Source organism: Diplotaxodon limnothrissa, linkage group LG12, assembly GCF_057381915.1.
Source record: "Diplotaxodon limnothrissa isolate DT_005_m linkage group LG12, D_limnothrissa_male_GT1.1, whole genome shotgun sequence".
In the NCBI taxonomy this organism is placed as follows: Eukaryota; Metazoa; Chordata; class Actinopteri; order Cichliformes; family Cichlidae; genus Diplotaxodon; species Diplotaxodon limnothrissa.
Window position 1 is genome coordinate 4,176,141 of NC_140607.1, and position 21,762 is coordinate 4,197,902.

The 21,762-nt window shown below is 40.4% G+C and overlaps 1 protein-coding gene across 1 annotated transcript in view; it reads left to right on the forward strand.

Annotated features, from left to right (window-relative positions):
• galnt9 (polypeptide N-acetylgalactosaminyltransferase 9) overlaps positions 1–21,120 on the forward strand; it is a 110,822-nt gene extending 89,702 nt beyond the window's left edge. The window contains exons 7-11 of the mRNA XM_085367043.1: positions 6,584–6,769; positions 8,149–8,286; positions 12,025–12,120; positions 20,686–20,853; positions 20,974–21,120. Coding sequence (XP_085223169.1) covers positions 6,584–6,769; positions 8,149–8,286; positions 12,025–12,120; positions 20,686–20,853; positions 20,974–21,120 — 735 coding nt within the window. The remainder of the gene's footprint in view (positions 1–6,583; positions 6,770–8,148; positions 8,287–12,024; positions 12,121–20,685; positions 20,854–20,973) is intronic.
• Positions 21,121–21,762: the final 642 nt, after the last annotated feature.

Here is a 21,762-nt window from a genome sequence, read left to right on the forward strand (position 1 = left end):
CAGCTTAAACAGCCAAATTTTCAGGGTGTGTTCGGCATATTACGTGAAGAGAGTAAGGCATGTTAATTGTGTATGACACAGCACCGCTTGAGCTCTCTGACTGAAGTAGCTCGCAGCCTCCATTTAAAGCAAGTGCTCAGTTCCAAACTCTGTCTACATGTCCACCATCAGCCTCCATGCACTGCATTTTCCTGGTGTATTGACTGTATTGTTTAATGGCACTGATAGAAGCCTGTTTATGGCTGTTAATAGCTTTTATGCTCTTTATGGCTGATGTTTTCGGCAGCCTCGTAGAGCTTTTCACGCAAATGATCCAGCTGCAATTAACTAACAGCATGTACAGAGACAATTAAATTAAATTAGCAATTACATCACCACAACATCAAAGTACTCTGTGTTAAGTGCTCTCTCTTAATGATGCAGAATGCAGTTTTATGAAGGGTCACCTCCAAATGGACTTCACAAAAATCTAGTCCTGAGAACCTGTGGGTGGGATGTCATAGATTAAAACAGTCTTATTTGGTATTTAGATTTTATTATGTTTCCACAGTTGTGAATATTTAAAGGTGTAACCTGTATCTGCAGGATGCTGCTGCCCTTTGGAGCTCTGTTTTCACCGTATACTACATGAAACCAAACATCCATGTCTGTGTGGAGAATATTACTGTATGCTGATTTATTTAAATTATTAAAAATTGCGATTCCATTAGTAAGAAGAGTAGTGCATTTTTTAAAAAAAAGATGCTTAATACAGCACAACAATAATGAAATGAGTACAGCAACACAAAATGAGACCCTGTCATGAGCAGAGGCACTCTCTGCATGGTGTTAATGCTTTCCTGTGTGAGCAGAAGTGCACAGGCATCCTTATTATGTCTTTATACTTCGGAGGAAAATATCTGCCATTTGGCCTGATTTGCTTTGTGAATGCTTTTTCTAAAGCCTTGTTTATGAGCCTACAGGCAGCAGGATGGAGTCATAAGCAGTCCTGGAATGTAACACGTACTGTTTTAGCCAGCAATCTGTTGGGCACCACCTGTTTTCCCTCCAAATCACCGGCGTTTTTCTCATGCGTTGAAAAAGGTCACATCAGCATTGATGATCCTCACAAGCGGAGCTGACTCCCTGCAGCTGCCTTAGATCAGGTTGTTCGTCGCTAAATCAAGAAAGAAATGTACCCTTGCCCCCCTCCCCATCTTCACCAGCAGCTTTGTGGTTAGTGGCTTGTGATTAGCTCTTTCACATCAACACATAGTGTCTTAACTATTGAGAATAAAAGTGGCATTGGAAGCGGATGTTCTCTTTTGTAGTGAAATTGACTTTCAACAGTGGTACACATTTACATGTAGGGAGAATTGTAAAACCATCGTAGAGGTTGATTCAGTCCAGCGAAGTGAGAACAGAGTGGAAGTCCCAAAATATACAAACTGCTACATAGACTGTTTGCACAACCAGCAGCCAATAGATGTGGTTATGAGGGATGCAAACGGGGACAGCAAAAGTAAGACAAGACCAAGACTTTGTGTGTATTGCTCAGAATGGGGGGGTAGTGGCTTTTTTTTTTTTTAATTTTAAAAATTTACTTCTGGGAGTTTCAGGCTTTATCTGACAGGCCGGTGCAGAGAGCAAACAGGAGACCAGGGAGAGAGTGGGGGCAATGACACAAAGGAAATGAAAGATCCAGAGCAGACTCAAATCCAGGCCCCTAGCCTTTGGCATATTGGCTGCTTTCTAAACCAGGTGAGCTCCCAGACAGTGTGAGACGCAACCAGGCAGCCTATAGGGGAAGGGAAACGGCTTTAGCACTGCATGGACCTGAACCTAGTCTAAGCTTTGCTACAGTGTAACTACATCATCATCCAATTAATAAATCATCCAGACAGATTCCAGTCAGATTAACATTATTCAGCTTGGAATCATGAAAAAAGACATGGCCCTAATAGCTTTCCAGAATCATAAGATCCTGGGCCTAGCCCTGTAAATAACAACATTATTATTTTAGCTTCAGACTTACAAATGATATTTCCTTGTCTCATTGGCATTTGAAGTATCACCTTGTGAAAAAGCTGTTGGACCTTTATCTGTTGAAATGTTATCACCATTAAATCTCAGAAGCAGGAAACTTTATTAGCATGCAGTTAACAAGCAGATATCATCACTGACAAATGCAGTAAATAATTGATGGAGGATCAAAATGACTTTGAGAAGATTGTAGTCCAGATAGAAATGAATTATGCAGAAAACAAATAGAGGCAGCCTTTGTCCACCTGGATCAAATGAAGTTCACTGTATTAGAAACCTATGCTTGAAAGGTCACTTCAAACTATTACTCCCTTTCCGTTCACTTGTAATGCCATGATAATGTGATTTGATATGATTAAAGAAATTATAATTATAATGTTAAACACGAATGAATATAATAATTAAGGATAAATGATATTGGCAATAAAGATAAACCACGTTAGATAAAATGCATGCAGAAAACATCCAGAGCCTTTCAGGTTTCACCATAGAGGAAGCACATAAAATGTTATGCTTGAAACACGTAAAGCAGGTCCATTTGATCACGACCGCTATCTTTTTGTTGCTGCTGTTGAAATGCGTCTTTTTCAGTCCTATAAATTAGAAACACCTGCAATAATTAAAGAAAAATGTTAAACAGCATCTTTTTATATACATACTTAATAGTTTGTGGGAGTTTAGATGGCTTTTTAATTTGCAACAAATCCTGCTGTGAAATATACAGTAATATAATTAGAATGAGAGCTGCTTATAGAGATAAGATGAAAGGTCTGGCTGTTACAAGGGAAATAATGAGCGGTGGAGTGTATTACTGTTGCCATGCTAAAGCAAAGAAGAGAAACAGCTGGTACTCAGTGTATTTCATTTATTTATGTATTTATTTGTAACATGGAAATTAAAAAATAAAAAATAATTTGTCTCCTGCTTCTTATAGACAAACAAATGCATTATTTTTAACAAGAAACTCTACTTGAAGCTTAAAGATAAAAGTTTAAATTAATGCAACAAAGCTTTAGTCTGTTTAGCCAACTAGCTAGCACACAGCTTTCTGACCCTTGCAAGTGGTTGAGGAAATATTGATCAGCAGTTTGCTTTCAGCGCCAGGAAAGCTGCTAACCGCAATTTCACTTGCACACATTTTCAATTATCCACGAGTGCTTCATAAGTGGTTAAAACACTGATACTTTTACTCACATACAATCAATTTGGAGCAGGAAACCAAAGAAACACAGCATTACGCAGAGCTTACTATGTTTCCAAAGGCAACGGGCGGGATCTGCAGGGACTAAAGGCTTCCCATTAAATCGGTATTGCACTCACACCCACACAAAGTCGCCAACCGTGAAGACTGTTGCAGAAAAACAGCATTTGTCATGAGCAGCAGCAAAGCAGGTAAACCCTGCTCCAAAGTACTAATGGATTTTTTAGGCCAAGGTCATTGTGGATCATCAGGAGTGAAGAAGAGGGGTCAGTCAGTCAATAGAGGTTTTTAAGCTCAGGTCAGCTCCAGCGAACTACTTCACCACTGATACAGCTGAAGCAACTGAGAGGACAAATGCTGTGATTGCCCTTATTAACATACAATTAAGCACAACCTCACAGACTCCCTTTAGCACTACAGCAACGTGTAACATCAGGGTACCTGTAGTGTTAATGTGAACTGACATATCCATTCTTTCATAAAATGAGAATTTTCCATATATTTCCTATTCTGAAATTTACACAAGCCACTAATGAATTTAGCCCACTAAAAAGAATGCTCATACCCAAAACATATTTTTTGCCTGTGCCATTAAGCTCTGTTGTTTGAACAATTAAAGAACAACTGAGTCATGCAGTTTCCCTGGGTTTCTTCATTACAGTGAACACTGTACAGGAGTTTATTTTGAGTCAAGCCCACGTGTTCCGCCTTGCTGCCAGAATATCAAAGGAACAGTGTGGATTAAACTACTCCCAAAATGATGCACCACACACCACAGCTTGGATAACATTTTCTAAGAAAAAAGCTGTTTAGACACATCTCTTTGGTTTATTCAAACAACATTTCATTAGAATTATTGAGAATAACAAAAATGTAACTTACATTATATTGTACAGACATGCTTTTTCCCTTAATAAACAAATCCAGGGATTGGTAAAACTGCTAACTTTGGGGTTGAAAGGAACCAGTTCAGGTGCTTTGGCCGTCTGTGTAGGATGCTTCCTAGGCAAGGGGTTTGGGGCATTGTCCTCATCGTAGGAGGCCCTGGGATAGACACACCACACGCTGGAAAGCTTGTATCTCTCACAATTCTGCATCCTCCTGGATGAGCTGGAAGAGGTTGCCAGTTGAGTAAAGACTGGGCTATGCTATTTAGACTACTGGCCCTGCGGCCCAAACCCAAATAAGCGGGAATCGATGGAAGGATGGATGTTTGGAAGAATGGACAGATGAATGGATGGAAGGATGGATGGATGGATGGATGGATGGATGGATGGATGGATGGATGGATTAAAATATGTGGGGACAATGTTGGGGGAGACGCTACCATCCCATAGAGCAGGGGTAGGCAACTCCAGGCATCGAGTGCCGGTGTCCTGCAGGCTTTAGATCTGTCCTTGATCCACCAGATGATTCAAATTGCTAAATTACCTCCTCAACATGTCTTGAAGTTCTCCGGAGGCCTGGTAACGAACTAATCACTTGATTCAGGTGTGTTGACCCAGGGTGAGATCTAAAGCCTGCAGCACACCGGCACTCGAGGCCTGGAGTTGCCTACCCCTGCCATAGAGGTTGGGGGTTGATAGATAGTTTATAAATGGAGACATATTTTAAGAACTTCATACAAAAAAAATCCATACTTGTCCTTTACCTAACTATCCTGTCATATCTCCCCAATACTTGGCACTACTCACTGATGATCTGGCCTACAGATATACATCCAGCTACACACCTCAAACATTTCTTGATTGCATCTGGTCACAGGTTGTTAATAATAAATCACTGGGAGCAGGAATCTCTGAATATATTTAAATTACCATACTAATATACTCAATTCATTGGTGAAAGGGCCTTTGCTTAGCACTTTAAGGTTTCCAAATGGCATCATGAAGTGCCTTCAGAGTTCAGTAGTACTCTTTTAGTCTTACAATAAGAATCATGGAAGGAAATACAGATCAAGAGTTTGAATCATATATCATTATTTTGAAAATGACCAAAAACAGACGCTGTATTTATTCACATCTTTTCACATGACATTCAATAAGCATGATGTGCAGAAAACGGGTATCATCCCAGATCTGCACTTAATTGAGAAAATAGTTTTGCAGCAGCATGTTCCTTAAACACCAAGCAGGGGGTATCGTTTTGGGGTCATAGAGAAGTTAATGAATGAGAACATCTGTTACGCTTTGTGGCAATTGTCATTAAGAGACTGTGGGTGGTGGAGGCGGTGATATTTTGTACGGCTGGAAGGACATACCATATGCTGTGGCCTTCCAGTGATACGGCATGAGAAATTGCTCAGGCACTTTGTAACACCATGGCAGAGATTTGAAGATATGGATGTGTTTTTGCAGAGAGTTTTAAAATTCAAATCTTTTCTGGCACTGAAAGAAATGGGTGCATTACTCCCATGTGACTGCCTGCCACTGTAGCTTTCCATTGAGTATGTCAGTCGAGGGTCACAACATCACACAGTCTGCAATCAATCAGTTTTCTGAGCTGTGATTGATGCTTTTAAAGAAGGCATTTTTCACTGCCTGGCTTCAAGCAGTATATCCCTCTTTTTCAGTGTCATATGCACAGCACTCCGTGGCATCAGAGTTCTCCAGTTCTCATAGGTACCTCTATGAAGACTGTATCTACAATATGAGCCAAAGGCTTACAAATCCATTTGTCCCTCATTTTGTCGCTCACTTCAGCAAATAATATAAATAAATATGTAATAATGTAACAACTAAATGCATCTTTGAGAACACGTGTGCTATGTTAGAAACAAGAAGAAGGACATAACATAGCTGTAAACTAATTGCAAGTATGTTTTTCCTCTTTAATAATGAAAACCTATGCAGCACTCTGTCGCTTTGAATGGTGGATAAAGATTGTGACCCTAAATGTGCAGCAGATTTCTGTGTCGATGCATTATATTTTTCAAGCAGTTCGCTGATGGAGATAAATTGCATTTGTGCTTCTGCCAAGGCTGTTTGCATGTGGCTTTTCAACATTTGACTTCATATTTTAATGAATATTTTTGCTCTGAAGTGGAATTCAGTTCTGTTCAATACTACATACAAAATATACCTTTCTCTAGTAGAATCTGAGTTTTATAAAGCCAGTGAGGAAGGATTCCTGTATTTCCAAAAAGACATCAGATTATATAGACATCTACTATGAGCAAGGGAATAAGGGATAATAGCCAGCTCTACATTCAAAACCAAGTTGTAATAACCAGCAAACCAGTATTTTTTGTATAAATTAAATTAATTATCCTTAAACCTCAATGCCTGTAGTTTGATTGGCCTCTACATTAGGCGGGAGCTGTGTAGCTGTTGATCTGAACTCTTTCTTTCTGCTGTGTAGGTGTGGCAGTGTGGTGGGAGCATGGAAGTCCTCCCGTGCGCCAGAGTGGCCCATATCGAGCGCACCAAAAAACCCTACAACAATGACATAGATTACTACGCCAAGCGCAATGCCCTGCGAGCCGCTGAGGTGTGGATGGACGAATACAAATCCCACGTCTACATGGCCTGGAACATTCCCATGAATGTAAGTTTTTCTCTGTCTTAGATTACACCCTCATTGAAATCCACGAGCTCTCTTTTGCCCCGTCTCCTCCTGTCACACTTTCTCATTCAGACATGCAACCAGGCCTCTGGAGACGCTAGTCAATAGAAATTCAAAATTCAGATTTCATCCCGTTTGACCTTCACACTGGCAGCAGAGCACAGGCAGAAAGCAGTAGATGCTCTTTCCAAACAGATGAGAGAGGTACATCAAGTGAAGGAGATTAGCCTCATTTCCAATCAGTCTAGTTTCATACGTATCAGTTTCATTTAATTGCTTTCAAGAGTCTAATAATAAACAGCTATTTTCATTAATAAAGAGTTTAATATTGAATCCTAATTGCCTCTTCAGCCATGCAGAATGAGATGATAGTCAGTGAAGGACAGCAGTGAAGGCCTCAAGAAAGCCGTCCAGCACAGCTCACTGACATCCCTAACAAAATAATTACAGGATGTGGGCTCGTCACACACTGGTGTGGCACGCTGCTGATGCCTGCATGCCGCCTGGAAATGTTGAGTCGAAATGTGGGAGCTGGGGGTGGCAGCACCTTTGACAAAGTAGTCAATCAGACCACATCCCTTCTTGAGTGTAATTACAAGCACAGTGGCATGGCATGTTATTACCTCGGCTGTCCTGTGGCGCAGAGTTATTTTGTGTACAGTAGAAAGGCCTAACTACGATTATTCCATCTACCCCCCTCCCTCTCCTCCCAGCCTCCCCCTATACACAATCACTGATTTTCGTTATTGTCTAAGGTACCTGCTGAGAGCACAATTACCTTGGTGGGGGAAGGCTTTATGATTCACCAGAGCGGCCGGCTCCAAGTCCAAACACCAAACAACATCTCACTGAAATTGAATGCATTTTTTAGTGTCGCTTTATGGTTGCTACAAAAAGTGGATATTTCCATCTAGAATTTATTATTAACAGATGTTGGAAGCACGTTCAGCAGCTGACTGTGGATTCCAACACAGATGGGGGCGAACTGACTGAAGAGTAGATGGCTGCATGTGTGTGTGCATGCGTCTGAATCAAGCCTCAGTGCCAGGTAGTGCAGCTATTAGGCATTCCCCCAATCAATCTAGGAAGCCACCTCCGTAATGCCGGCATGGCCGTGAGGGCTCATAATTAAGCAGCTGATTAGAGTTTGAATCACGTGTAATGAAAGAACAATGAAGGTCCTTCATGACAGGTGCATCTATCCAGCTCTTAACTAAAAGGTTGGTCTTTTCTTTTCAGCACCTCGACACTCTCGCATATTCCATTTCTCAAGCAGCTTTCACTCTAATAATTAAAATGCCTGCTGGCTAAGAGGCTTTTTTCATGCGTGTTTGTCTTTGTTTTGTACCATTTGTTGACAGAACCCTGGGGTTGATTTCGGGGATGTCTCGGAGCGCTTGGCCTTAAGGAAAAGGCTGCAATGTCGGAGTTTCCGCTGGTACCTTGATCACGTCTACCCAGAGATGCGAATCTATAACAACACCATCACATATGGCGAGGTGAGGAAGACATTAAGCAAATGGTTGAAAGTAAACACTGATTTTGCCATATCATCAGGGGACAAACACCTTCCAAAGCATTCAACTTTTGCCTCGTCAGTCCAGATACAATTTTCCCAGATGTCTTGGGGATCATCGTGATGTATTTTGGCAAATGTGAGACGTGCCTGGTTTTATTTTTTTCCTTGGTCTCCTTTGGTCTGCCAGTAATCAAGCCTGAGTATGTTTAGTGAAACTAAACAAAAACAGGGGTTAATCACAGATAATTCATGATTAAACAAGAGGGGCACTTACTTTTACACACGGGACCAGGTAGGTTTGGACAACTTTTCTCCCTTAATCAGTGAAATCAACATTTAAAAACAGAATTGTGCATTTTTCACTTTGAGGATCTGAAACATGTGAGGGTGCCAAATATTCACAACACTTGGAAATCAGGAAGGGGGCAAACACTTTTTCACACCACTGGAGTTTGCAGAGGATGTGAAAGCTGAGGCAGGAAGGCTGATCCTACAAATAAATCACAGAAATAAAGGAGTGAATTATTAGGATGTTTTGTGACATGTGATGATGACCTTTAATGTGATGGAGTGGTACATCTTAGAAAAAAACAAACGATTTGAGTGTAGCTAGTCTAAGGTATGATATTGCTAAGGAATTGCAACATCACCACACAGGATTTGTACCAGCTCCTCATAATGAGTTTTAATCAAATACTTTATTAGTTTTCCATTTTAATTTGATTGGGCTTGGCTATGCACTCAGCACAGTGGGGGGAAGACAACAGGATTATAACAGGTTGAAGAATTGAACACACTCCTGACTCAGACACTATTTGGAGGTTCGCTGAGACGCATTGTTTACCTCATATCAATTTCAGCAATGGACACCTGGAAAACTAGAAGGGCATTGGGAAAAAGCGCAGATCACTGCCAAAGGCTAATAGATCAAATATCATAATCATTTATTAGTCAACCATAAATAATGCAATATTCATCTATGTATGGGTTTAAATTACAAAGTAGTAACTGCAAACATCACGTCACAACAATGCTCATTAAAGCAATGCGACACACTCCCATTCTGGAACTGATGGGATTTTTCGTATGCCCTAGGGGAGGTTTCCAACTGAGGACAACTGTTGGGGGCCCCCTTAACAGCCTAGGGTGTTGTCTGGCATGCCTGTTCACAAGCTGCTGGTCTGACTGAATTATTAAAACCTTTTTTTCCCCTTTTTTTTTTTTTTACCAAATCTGGCCTGGTTTTTGCTAAATCCCACTCACAGACAGATGGACTGGCAAATAGGTGGGAACAAAAGAACAGCCTAATCAATATGCTGCATATCAGAATTCACAATTCATCAAAGCCCTATGAATTTACTCCCCCTTTTGTTCCCTCTGCTGCCTGTTTTGGCTCTGGCACCCAGATGGATTCCTCAGAGTGGCATTAACTTAAGTGGCACTATTTCAGATCTGTCGACAAGCTGGGTAACATTTACCTTGTCTAGCCACACAGCCAGCAGAGCAGAAGTGAGCCTCATCTGTCACCGAGCATCAGCACCGCGCTCGGCCATGCTGACCAGACCAGCCGAGTGGAACCCTCCCTGACAAAACTACATGATAGACATGTCGCAACCTGGAAATGAAGCCTTACTCATTCAAATCACACCAAACATGGGCCTCATGCTCAGTGCATCATCTGCAGGTCTGGAGGACAGGGGGGAGACTGAACTGGGGCTGGTCGTGTCCCGATAATATCTATCAAAGCTCAATCATCGCTTTGAGAAAATACAGCCTGCTGTGTGAACAAACCACAGTGGATCTAGTATCACAGAGGTATTGTGACATGCACAGAGGAATTAAATGGTGGCTCACATTCAAGAGACTATTATCTACCTTCTTAGATAATAAATAATAATAGGTTTTGAAAGGCTGCTCTGATACTATTATTTTCGTTTGAACCAAATGTGAAACCGGTAATTTATTAAATTATATAATATTGGGCCATTTTCACGTGGTAACATTTTGTACAAAATATTCATATTTACCCTGTTTTCTCAGCTCACAGGGATCCTCTTTGGCTGTTTTCTCATTAAAATCAATGCTAAAGAAGTCTTTTCCCTGGTTTAGTCACTTTCTGTTAGACTTTTTTTCTAGATTGACACTAAAACATGTCAAGAGTAAAATTAGTTGTGTAACAATAACCGCCCAACAGACAAATTAAAATGTGTCCCAGAAAGCTGCCATTACTAATGTCTTGTTGAGCATTTGTACTGTACTATCTGCAGTGCTCGCACCCCTTTGCCTCTCTTCTTCACTGCATAGATTGTGCCTAAAGGAGAATTAAATCCCACCTACACTAATCTGTAAATAAAATGGAAAAGAAAGGCAGGAGCCGACCGAAAAGGCTGAGAAGAGAGGCAGTAAGAAAACTGCTCAATAATACTCAGCGAGCTTGTCTCTACCAGCTTCTCCTTTCACATACACCAGTGGTTCGCAAATTGTGAGGTGCACCCCACTGGTGGGTGGAGGTGGAGTATGGAGTTAAGCTATTAATCTATTTTTTAGGGGGAAATATCTTCTCAAATATGTTTTTAAATTCCTGATTTAAAAAAATATACCTTGTGGTACTTAACACCTTATGTACTTGATACGTTTGCACTTTTGTCCTTTTGTCTTTCTCCCATCACTCCAGCCCCTTCCTGAGCTTGGTTCTTTCTTCCCATTAAAGGGGAGTTTTTCCTTCCCACTGTCGCCAAGCGCTTGCTCATAGGGGTCATCTTATTTTTGGGGATTATTTTTTATTATTGTAGGGTCTTTACCTTAAAATGTAAAGCAGCTTGAGTTGACTGTTGTTGTTATTTGGTTATATACAAATACAGTTGAATTGAAATGTCATGAATAGTCCCACAAATATAGGAGCATAGGCATTTAGATCAAGTTCAGAGCTTTGACATATAACAAAATGACATATTTTAAACAAACTGCATACTTTTTCATAACTTAAACAAGTAGTTTTGTTCCTTAAAGCTAGTCAAACTGCAAGTGCAAACTCAAAAACTAGAAAAGAAAAGACTGCATTCAACCAGAAAGACCTGCAGGCAAACTTTCTCCACTAGCTGATGTGAATTAATCAGAGAGAGAGAAAAAATTTCCCTTCCAGACTTCACTCAAACTAATAATTTTTCATCTAAATACAGCCAAAATCATGGCAAACTTTAACTTATGTATATGGTAATTTTGTCAAAAGACATTTCCAAGAATTACATCTGGACTTTCCGTGCAATGGAAAAGTGTTGCAAGCTTAATTTCAGTCAGTGTTTCATACTTTTCCAATTTTCAGACAACAGACACCCAACACACATATAAAATATGTAAATGAGAATAGTTTCATTGAGACTTCTGCTGTATTTAAATACAGAGGGCCCAGAGTGTAGGAGATGGTAAAATTATCTGGCACCATGCTAACCGTATACATATAACACGTTCCTATTGTTGAGGGTACACTGCCATTAGAATCGAATAGAATATAGAATAGAATAAACTTGTGTGGTTCTCCAGTTCCTCAGATGCTTATGTACTTTTTTGTGTTTGCTCTTGCACCTAACACTCAAATGTTCAAATGGAGAATATTTGAAACAAGCTGTTTGTTTGGTTGTTTTTAAGAATATTGGATATGTAAAATACTGGAGCTTTCAGCAGCTTCATAGAAACATCATCTTTTTTGTTTTTCTTGCAGGTGAGAAACAGCAAGGCCAGTGGCTACTGCCTGGACCAGGGTTCTGAGGACGATGATAAAGCCATCCTGTACCCCTGCCACGGCATGTCCTCCCAGGTCAGCAGATCTTTCTCTATTTCCTGTTTATTTTGACTGCTGTCTTCGATACAGATATTCAACAGTCAGTAATGCCATTAATTAAACTGTTTGTCAGTGCATTGTATTGATTCTTACTCATTTAAGTCTGTAAATTGGGCGTCTTTGCAAAAGGTAAACATACAGAAACCTACAGAAAATTCTTTAGCAGATTTTTTTTTAAATCAACACATTCTGCGTTTTAACACTAAACCTAAAGATGATGTGGTGCAATTAGTCTCCTCTTTAGGCAATGTAGCATCCAAGTCAGGTTTTACATAGTAAGTGTGAGGCACAGACATGCTATAAATAGAAATGTGTTCTTCCCATTGGTACTCGCTGATTAATATAGACCACCACACACATCCCTCTACGGGTTTTTAAGCAATGCAGGATGCATATACTACAAATATTCTCATGGTTAAATTAAATTGAGGTCTAACACAGAATACACATAGAGGGAAAACTAGCATCCTGTGAACTTAATGCTAGTTTGAAAGACCAATACTCACCACATGGTGTTCTCACTTTTTACAGATTAAGTTATGTTTGGACACTGCAAATATTTCAAGTATTCTCTCAGAACCTGTTCACTCTAAATGATGTTTCGACCTATCATTTGCTCTTGCAGCCAGAATAAATCTTCAAAAATCTTCCACCCCTACCATGTAACATGACTTGAAGGTGTCTCAGCTTCAAATTCAGCACCCACATGAACTACAGCTTCTCAATCTCTGTGACTCGACCTGAAAATATTTCTTGACTTTATCTGCATAGGAGTGCTATTCCTACTGGCGTCAGTGTTAATGCAATGACCTGCTCGGTCCAAAAATATCTGGATTCAGTAGATACACCAGAAAGGCTTAGCACAGCCCTCTGTAGCAAACTGTAATCAGTATACTGTCTGAAGTTTGCCAACATCATCAGTTAACAGCATGCTTACTAATAATAACAGCCTAACAACCAATCAATGTGACTAGCTTGTTGCTGTCATAAGTGGCACTCTGTTCATCTTATTAAGCAACAATTAAACAATCATTGTCAGTTTCTGCAGTCAGGCAGTTAGCGTGCCAAATGCTAAACATGTTGCTATCTACAACAATGAAAGTTTAAAAGTAACAGTGGTAGAGTTATATAATCAAGATTGGCCTTAATATGTGATACTTAACCTGTGTGGGTGTGACTATATGCTATGGATAGATATATAGCATTCCACCCCTCGGTCTATCTGATGCTGTCATTATTTAAAAGCAAAGAAAAAAAGCCCTAAAACAAATAATTACAAACTCTACATACCATCTAATAGCCAGCAGTGGTGGCTCTTCTCGTTGAAAAGGAAGACAGATTGGATTGTCAGTGAGAAAATGACCGTGCTCCTTACTTTATTTATTACACCAAAAGAAAGGTTTTTCCTAATGAGGTTATCAAAATAACCTACTACTTTCAAGTCCCTCACCCCTTAGATACAGCCCAGTGCTCATTGTGTGAATTATGGTCCCATTTACAGCAACATAGGCAATAAAGTAGGGTATGCTTTAGGGCATGGCTACCCTGTATTTGATAAGTTGCTACTGTATGAGCAAGTCTTTCAGTTTATCAGATTTTTTTCTTTTTGCTAATTTAATGACAAAAGCCAAAATGCTCAGTTCAAGACTCCATGTGGTGAATTTTAGAACAGCAACATCCATCTTTTAGGGATTTGTATATATAAAAGGAATGTGCAGCAGTTAGGCTACTAAACATCTTTATGCTGAAGAGAAACCTATGAGGTAATGGATGCACTTGGACATCTTGAAATGAAAGCAGCATCACAGCTTAATACGTTTTATTGATGGCTTTGGATTTTATATCTATCTATCTATACATACATTAGTGCTGGACGACGCTGGACAGCATCAGCGCGTGTCAAGGGATTTTTGTTTTCATATAAATTGATCAGCTTCATGAAATGTGCTTTTTGTTGATCACTAGGCAATCTACATGTCTATGTGACTTTTCACCTAATAACTTTTGTGATGAACTTATTCAGCTACTAAATCACTTCCTGTTTTTAGAGAACAGATGTAGAAAAGGGGAAATAACCCGTTGCTCTGAGTGACGTTGTTATTTTTACACACACACACACACACAGACATAAGACATGTATAAATAAAGTACGCAGGCAGTGCCGAGACGCAGATCGCAGGGTGCGTTCGTTACTGCCCAGACGACTGCAGTGTTTCTGTTTTCTAACTCAGGTGTCTTAGCTGAAGAACTACGGGGTGATTTTTAGAAATCCCCTGTCAGCGCGTTAACGAGCTAACCGCGCTAACGAGCTAACTGCGCTAACGAGCTAACCGCGCTAACGCATTGACACTGTGCAGCCCCATGCACAGGGCGATCAGCAGTAACTCGTTAACGGAGATTTGCCACGTTAATGCAGTTATGCCTTAAATGTTGCTCATCTCAGTTTAATTCATATGTACTGTGAGCATCACTTGCCTTTATTGTTGCTGATAAACATGCATGAACTTTGTCATGGCACTCAAGTACTCTGGTTTTGCAGCTGGGTTGGAGAATTTGCAGCAGTTCTTTTGGATACTGAGACAACTTCAGTTGCTTTGGTCTCTTCATCCCAGATAGACTCCATAATGTTGAGATCAGGGCTCTGTGGGGCCCGTGCCATCTGTTGCAGGACTGTTTCTCTTCTTGTTGCTGAACAGATCTTTCTGATTCTGCTGTATTTTGGCGGTTGTTGTTATGCTGCACAGTGAATTCAGGAATGAACTGCTGCCTCCCGACAGACTGAAACTTTTTTGCTATAATGTACACTGTACACGTATACATGATATAAGCAGTGATCCATGTGCAGCAGTCATTTAAAATGAATGAACCATAAGAAGGCAGCATGTTGCCTCCTGTCCTCTTAACCAGCTCTTGAACCCCATGCAGGTTCCAAACAGAGTGTTGAAGCTGGGGAGTATGAGATGACATGAACATGCAAACAGATGATGTGCAAGCACTAATTTTAAAATGTGAAAAGATCAGTCAACATAATCACTTATAGTGCTGACATACAGTATGTCTGCAGTTAGATTTAAACACACGAAAAGTGAAGAATTTTTCAGAATGTGATTAAATATGCTGCGATTTATTTTTCTTTAACGGTAAGAGAGGAGAACATGCAGCTCTTGGGAGTTTGGTATTAAATTAAATCCGAAACTCATTTTAAATGTGGTCAGGATTTGAAGGAAACACTGGAAAACTGGGGCACTCCCAGGAAACAATTATATGAATATGCAGGAGGATGCTGCTGGGGGAAAAAAAGAGAAAGCATCTTCTCAGCACAACCTTTACTTGAATAGATACCAGAACAAATGATGCTGTGGGTGGGAGGCCCTTGTCCTGTTTTTGTGCTTATTTTCTTCTCAGTGAAACCAAATCCAGTTCTCAAGATATGCATGCAAAAGCTACCCATGCATCATTTTTCAAACATTTCCCAACTTTCCTGCAAACTGCTCTCGTTTTTGGTGATGCAAACCACCTCACTGGCCTCTCCTGCAAAGAGCTCCATGGTGTCAGTAATGCAAAGCTCGATCAACTCTTAATCCTGCTCCCCAGGGGGAAATAAACAAATGGAAATGAATTTGATTTCTTTGCATCATTAGATTACACTGATGACTGACATTATTTTGAGCCAGCTGTATTCAGTTTTGTCATTTATAGAATTTCTTCTTTTAAGATATAAAAAAAAAAACTAGAATTGATCAGAATGACTTCTCGCTGTGCTTCAGAGAAGTGAGCGTGTGCACGCTCTCCCTGAGGAAATCTAACTCATGGATAATGTCTCACATTTGTTCAGCAGTGCAAAGCAGTGAAAGGATGGTGGTGGAGGCACAGAGCCGGCCCCATTACATTACTAGCGTGTGCGCACATCTACCTTCATAAAGCAAATGATGCAATATTTTATTGTCCACTGATAAAATTTTGGGATTGCTTTCTTTGCTGTATCACGATCCTCCGGTAATCTGGCTTCTCTCACAAACACAGGCAGAGTATGAAGCTATCGGCAGGCTTGTGTGCGTAGTGATGTGCGTGTTTCATTTAATAGTGGCTCAGTATTATTTGCATGTGATTTAATAAAAAGAAACAGAGTGGACAGCTGTGTGTAATAACGATACACTTCTCTGATAAGAGGCTGCAGATTTATCAAAATATCTGTCCTGCTGTCTTCAGATGGCTACAGGAAGGTAATGAACTTAAAGAGAAGCTTTTCATGCAGTACAACAGACAGAGTTGACGTGACCTTTTTAAATTATCTATTTTAAAGGGTTTCTCAGTGTTTCACCAGCACATTTTAATAGGATTTTGGTGTATGTTAACAAAATCACACGCTCTGTTTCAAGGCTTGGCCACAAGACAAACTGTGGTATGACTTTGTGGTGCAGCAAGGAAGTTGCTCCACGGTTGCACTATCACCGTAACAAAGAAGACTTGCTATTAGCATGACCTCCAAAAAATGTTCTGCAAAACTCTGGTGATTGCAGAAACGCAATGGAGTGTGTAATGTTGCTGCATGAGCCACAGGTTAATTGGCTTAGCAGAATCATTTCCTCACGTTAATTATTTGTTATGGACTCATTTTAAATGAATTAGCATATAAAACGCTGCCAGACTAAGCTGTAAACAGGTATTAGTGGGGATTATATGGAGTTTGTCTTGTGCCGAGTCATAGTTTACACCTTTATTAATAGAATAGAATAGAATTCAACTTTATTGTCATTGCACATGCACAGGTACAGGGCAACGAAATGCAGATATTAAATCAGTTTAGAGCATTAAAACCTTGAAAGACCCAAGAGGTCTACAGAAAATTCTTAATAAGACCATCTGTAATAATGACCTCTGCCTAAAGGTCATTAAACTGTGTCTCCCATTGTTGAGTTTCAAAGAAATAAATAATAATACGTTTCAAATGTGCATGTGACATGTACAATGAGAGTTCCATACACATATTTGGATGCATATTTTACTAGGATGCTGATGAAATATGTATTGCAGTGATCAGCTCAGCCAGCTCCAGTAGACTTCAAGTGAACCAAGATATGGTGCTTTATTGTTTTCCTGTTTGTTCTGAGTGCCTCTTTATGACAGAAGATTGGATTAAAATCCACATGGATCTCCCCTCTCACATGAACAATCACCCATAGAGGCAGCATGTGCATTTCTAGTTTCTCCATCCATGCTCTATAAAATCACCACTCAGACAAACATGTGCTGCAAACATTTCAAGGTTAAAATTTATTGAGTAAAACACTTTAATACAAAGCAAAATGCTACAAAAGCATTACCAGGTTTAGAATTTTAGTCTTTATGGGATTCATTTTACAGGTAAGCAGCTCATCTACTAATCGGAAGGTTGGAGGTTCGATTCCTGGCTGTTCAAGTCTGAATATTCTTGGGCAAGATACTAATCCCAAACTGCTCTCTGATTCATCCATCAGCGTATGAATGTGTATGAGTTATAGATTTAATGCACTTATGTTGAAAAAGCATAGAAAAAGGAGCGCTTGTGAGAATGCTTAGAGTAGAAAAGTGTTATATAAGAACCAGTCCATTTGCAGTTTTATAACAGTACATGTGTTTTAAGGTTTTTTTTATTTTTTTTTATGTGATTTTTTAAGTCCGACCATTAGAACAGCTGATCTTAAAGAAAATAATGAATAATTGAAATCACATTGGTAGAACAGCTGTGGGTTATTTTCACATGAATAAAGTAAAATAAAGAAATACGTTTTTCAGAAATCTTGATTCCTGTTATTACACCGATTCTTCCAGGAAGTTACATAAATACAGTAAGTTATATAAAGTACTTAACATGTTACTACCTACTCTGACAGATCGTGCATTTTGACGATTTAGGGTAGCCAAAGCAGCTTGGCCGTCATAGTGAAGACCTCCCTAGCTTTGGGGTCTCATTTTTCAGAGAGGATCATTCCCATAAATTATGAATGTTATCTCTACTGTATCCTTGCGTAATAGAGACGTATCACGACAGAGGCTTTCATGCACCGGATTACACAATGAGGGATCAAATTTTGGTTGTTAAGAGAAACTGTACCATAAATAAGCTGCACTGTGGCTTCAATGCAAAGTAACTTGAGCCTATTTTAGTATATGAAATACAAAGCTTATTAGCAATTAACAACTGGAACAGTGCGAAAATCTAAATTCCAGAAACTGCAGCAGCTTCTATACGACAAATCAATCAGTATAGTGTAGCATCATAGCGAGAGAGCTTTAAATGCTTTACGGTGGCTATTTAATTAGTTTGTGGTTGATTACAATTCATTTAAAGTAACTATTAAACTGTCTGTGTTGATATTATGACTTGAATTTAGTTCTGTTCATGCCAAGGGTTGCAGGAATAGTGCCTAAATACAGACTAAATACAGAACAACTTAAAGCCTGCCTTTTATTTCAGCTGGTCTACAATCTGCAGAATCCTAAAGTCCACAGTGGACACAGGAGGGTGACGAGACACACCTGAAACTAAGTAAAACAACAACTAGAGGAAGTAAAACAAGGCATGTAACTATCAAAATAAAGCAGGAAGAAACTAAACACTGACAGAAATGAAGGCTTGACACGACTCAAACAGATGCTGGGGAAGCTTGGAGTAAACTAAAACATGAAGATTCAATAATAACAGAAACAAGAATACAAAACTATTAACTAAGAATTCTAAATATCAAAAGATTATAATCAAAACTGAAAGAAAAGAAAATACGCCAGAATGTCTGTGAAGGTTCTCAGTCATCCAGGTCATCGTAGTCAAAGGAGCTTGCAAAGAAAAGCGTCTGGACTTCTTTAAGTTGCTTGAAGACGTTTCACCTCTCATCCGAGAAGCTTCTTCAGTTCTAAGGTCAAATGGTGGAGAGTCCCAGATATAAACCTAGTGGGAGTGACCCCCCGCAGAGGGACAAAAGGACCCCTTGATGATCCTCTAGTCGCCTGAGCCAAGGTGGGAAACTGGGCGTGGGTCCCAATCAGCCAGAGTTTCGGGTGAGTTCATTGTGAAACCTGGCCCCACCTTATCATGCGAATTCCTGAGGTCAGATGGCCCAGGATGTGAGTGGGCGTTAAGGCGTCTGGGAAGGATCTCAAAACTTGATTATAGATGGCAGAGAGTTGGTATCGTAAACCCCGCCTCTGTTCAAAGATGGTCGCTCACAGTGGACATAGATGGATTCTTTCACTCCTCTTTCAAACCATCTGTCCTCTCTGTCCAAAATGTGAACATTGGAATGCCCAGATCTCTACATTGGAGAGACCAAACAGCCACTTCACAAGCGCATGGCACAACACAGAAGAGCCACCTCCACAGGACAAGACTCAGCAGTCCATCTGCATCTTAAGGATAAAGGACACTCTTTCGATGTTCACATTTTGGACAGAGAGGACAGATGGTTTGATAGAGGAGTGAAAGAAGCATCTATGTCCACTGTGAGCGACCATCTTTGAACAGAGGCGGTGGTTTACGACACCAACTCTCTGCCATCTATAATCCAGTTTTGAGATCCCTTCCCAGACGCCTTAACGCCCACTCACATCCTGGGCCATCTGACCTCAGGAATTTGCATGATAAGGTGGGGCCAGGTTTCACAATGAACACACCCGAAACTCTGGCTGATTGGGACCCACGCCCAGTTTCCCACCTTGGCTCAGGCGATTAGAGGATCATCAGGGGGTCCTTTTGTCCCTCTGCGGGGGGTCACTCCCACTGGGTTTATATCTGGGACTCTCCACCATTTGACCCTAGAACTGAAGAAGCTTCTCGGATGAGAGGTGAAACGTCTTCAAGTAACTTAAAGAAGTCCAGACGCTTTTCTTTCCAAGCTCCTTTAAAATACGCCAGAGTTCAGAGTCCCAAAAATGACCTTGGCAGTTCATTCGACTTCTATTAATTTCCCATTATTATTATTTTCCAAAATTACTATTGTGTCATCGTGCCTACCCAACATGCTCTCTCTCAATTTGTACTTTGATTACATAAAAGACAGGCTGTAAATTACTTACAAAGAAAGCTGAGAGGCAGTACATGTCACCTTTCAATTTAGAGAAAATTATCCTAAAGTTGCTGTATATATAATTCAGGGCACTTTGTAATTAATTGGGATGATAAAGTGGGAAAGATGCACTCGTGGAGGTATGTGGTATTATGTGCCCCAAACATTAGGCTAAGGGTTTCAAACATATGCTCCAGACAGAACCGGTGCAGATGACTCAGATAACAGTGAAGGAAAAACACAATCTGCCAATCAAGCCTTAAACCCATTTTCTCCTTTCTGCTTCTGTAATTTCTGCCTGTCTGCTTTTGTAGAGCAGAATAGGTAAAGCACATTACTGCAAATCACATTCAATCACATTCAATGAAGCACATTTCCATCTTGCGCTTTCCACCGATGCCCTCTAAAAAGTCAAGTGTTTGCTTTTTATAAAGCTGTGTTTTCCACTGCGCTCTTTAATTTAGGTAGTGTAACACATTTGATTCCCTTTGGCTTGCAGCTGGCTCGGTACTCTACGGAGGGGCTTCTCCAGCTTGGTCCCCTGGGGTCCACCACCTTCCTGCCTGATACAAAATGCCTCATTGATGATGGCAGAGGACGCACTCCCAGTCTGAAAAAATGCGATGCGGTGTCGAGGATTTCCCAGAGGCTTTGGGACTTTACACAGGTAAGAAGAAAACGTGTAAACGGATTTAAAAGTGATGATTGGACGTGTGCATGCAGTCTGTTTTTTCCTTAAAAGCACTTTAAAAATTTGCCGTTATTTTTGTCTGTGTTTTCATTGCAGAATGGGCCGATCATCAGCAGGGACAGTGGCCGATGCTTGGAGGTAGAAATGTCCAAAGACGCCAACTTTGGCCTTCGCCTTGTGGTCCAGAGATGCTCTGGTCAGAAGTGGATGATACGAAACTGGATTAAGCATCCCAGGCACTGAAACCAGAGAAAGACCTCTGAGACAGTTTGGGCAGCGTTTCAAGTCACAGTTAGATCTTAAACTGTGGACAGTTCAGAGAGATCAGAGCGCCGGTGGTGCTGGTGTGTGGTATTTCACACCACAGACTACACAGTACACTGGGTCTCCCTCAGGCCACAGAGCTTTCCTATACTGAGTTTTAAAGAAGAATATGATCAATCTGTGTGTTCCACTGAGCTGCACATTCATACCAGACCTTATGGCAGGCTGCACCGTTTGAAATGGCCCACATCTGATATTCAGCTACAGCTGTACATGTATAGAGCAAGTCATCTGAGTGCAGCCCCTGAAGGTGGTTCAACGTTCTAGTAATTATATTGTTTCTACTGTAAAAGTATCAGCTCTTTGGAGATGAGAAAGCGTGGGTGGGTGTGTGATTTCTTTTTTTTTTTTTTTCCTGAGTGAATCGGAGCAAATCAGAAGATATAATTGCTGTCAGCTGCCACATGAAAGTGATTATTTTGGGCTGTGATATGGAAAATTGCTTTGGACTTAATGTGCTGCCCTGGCAAGACATGTAATAGGCTTCAAAGGGGCTGCCCATCATTAGATCGGGGGACATTTCAACTGCACTCACATAAACCACGACGGTTCTTTGTTTCT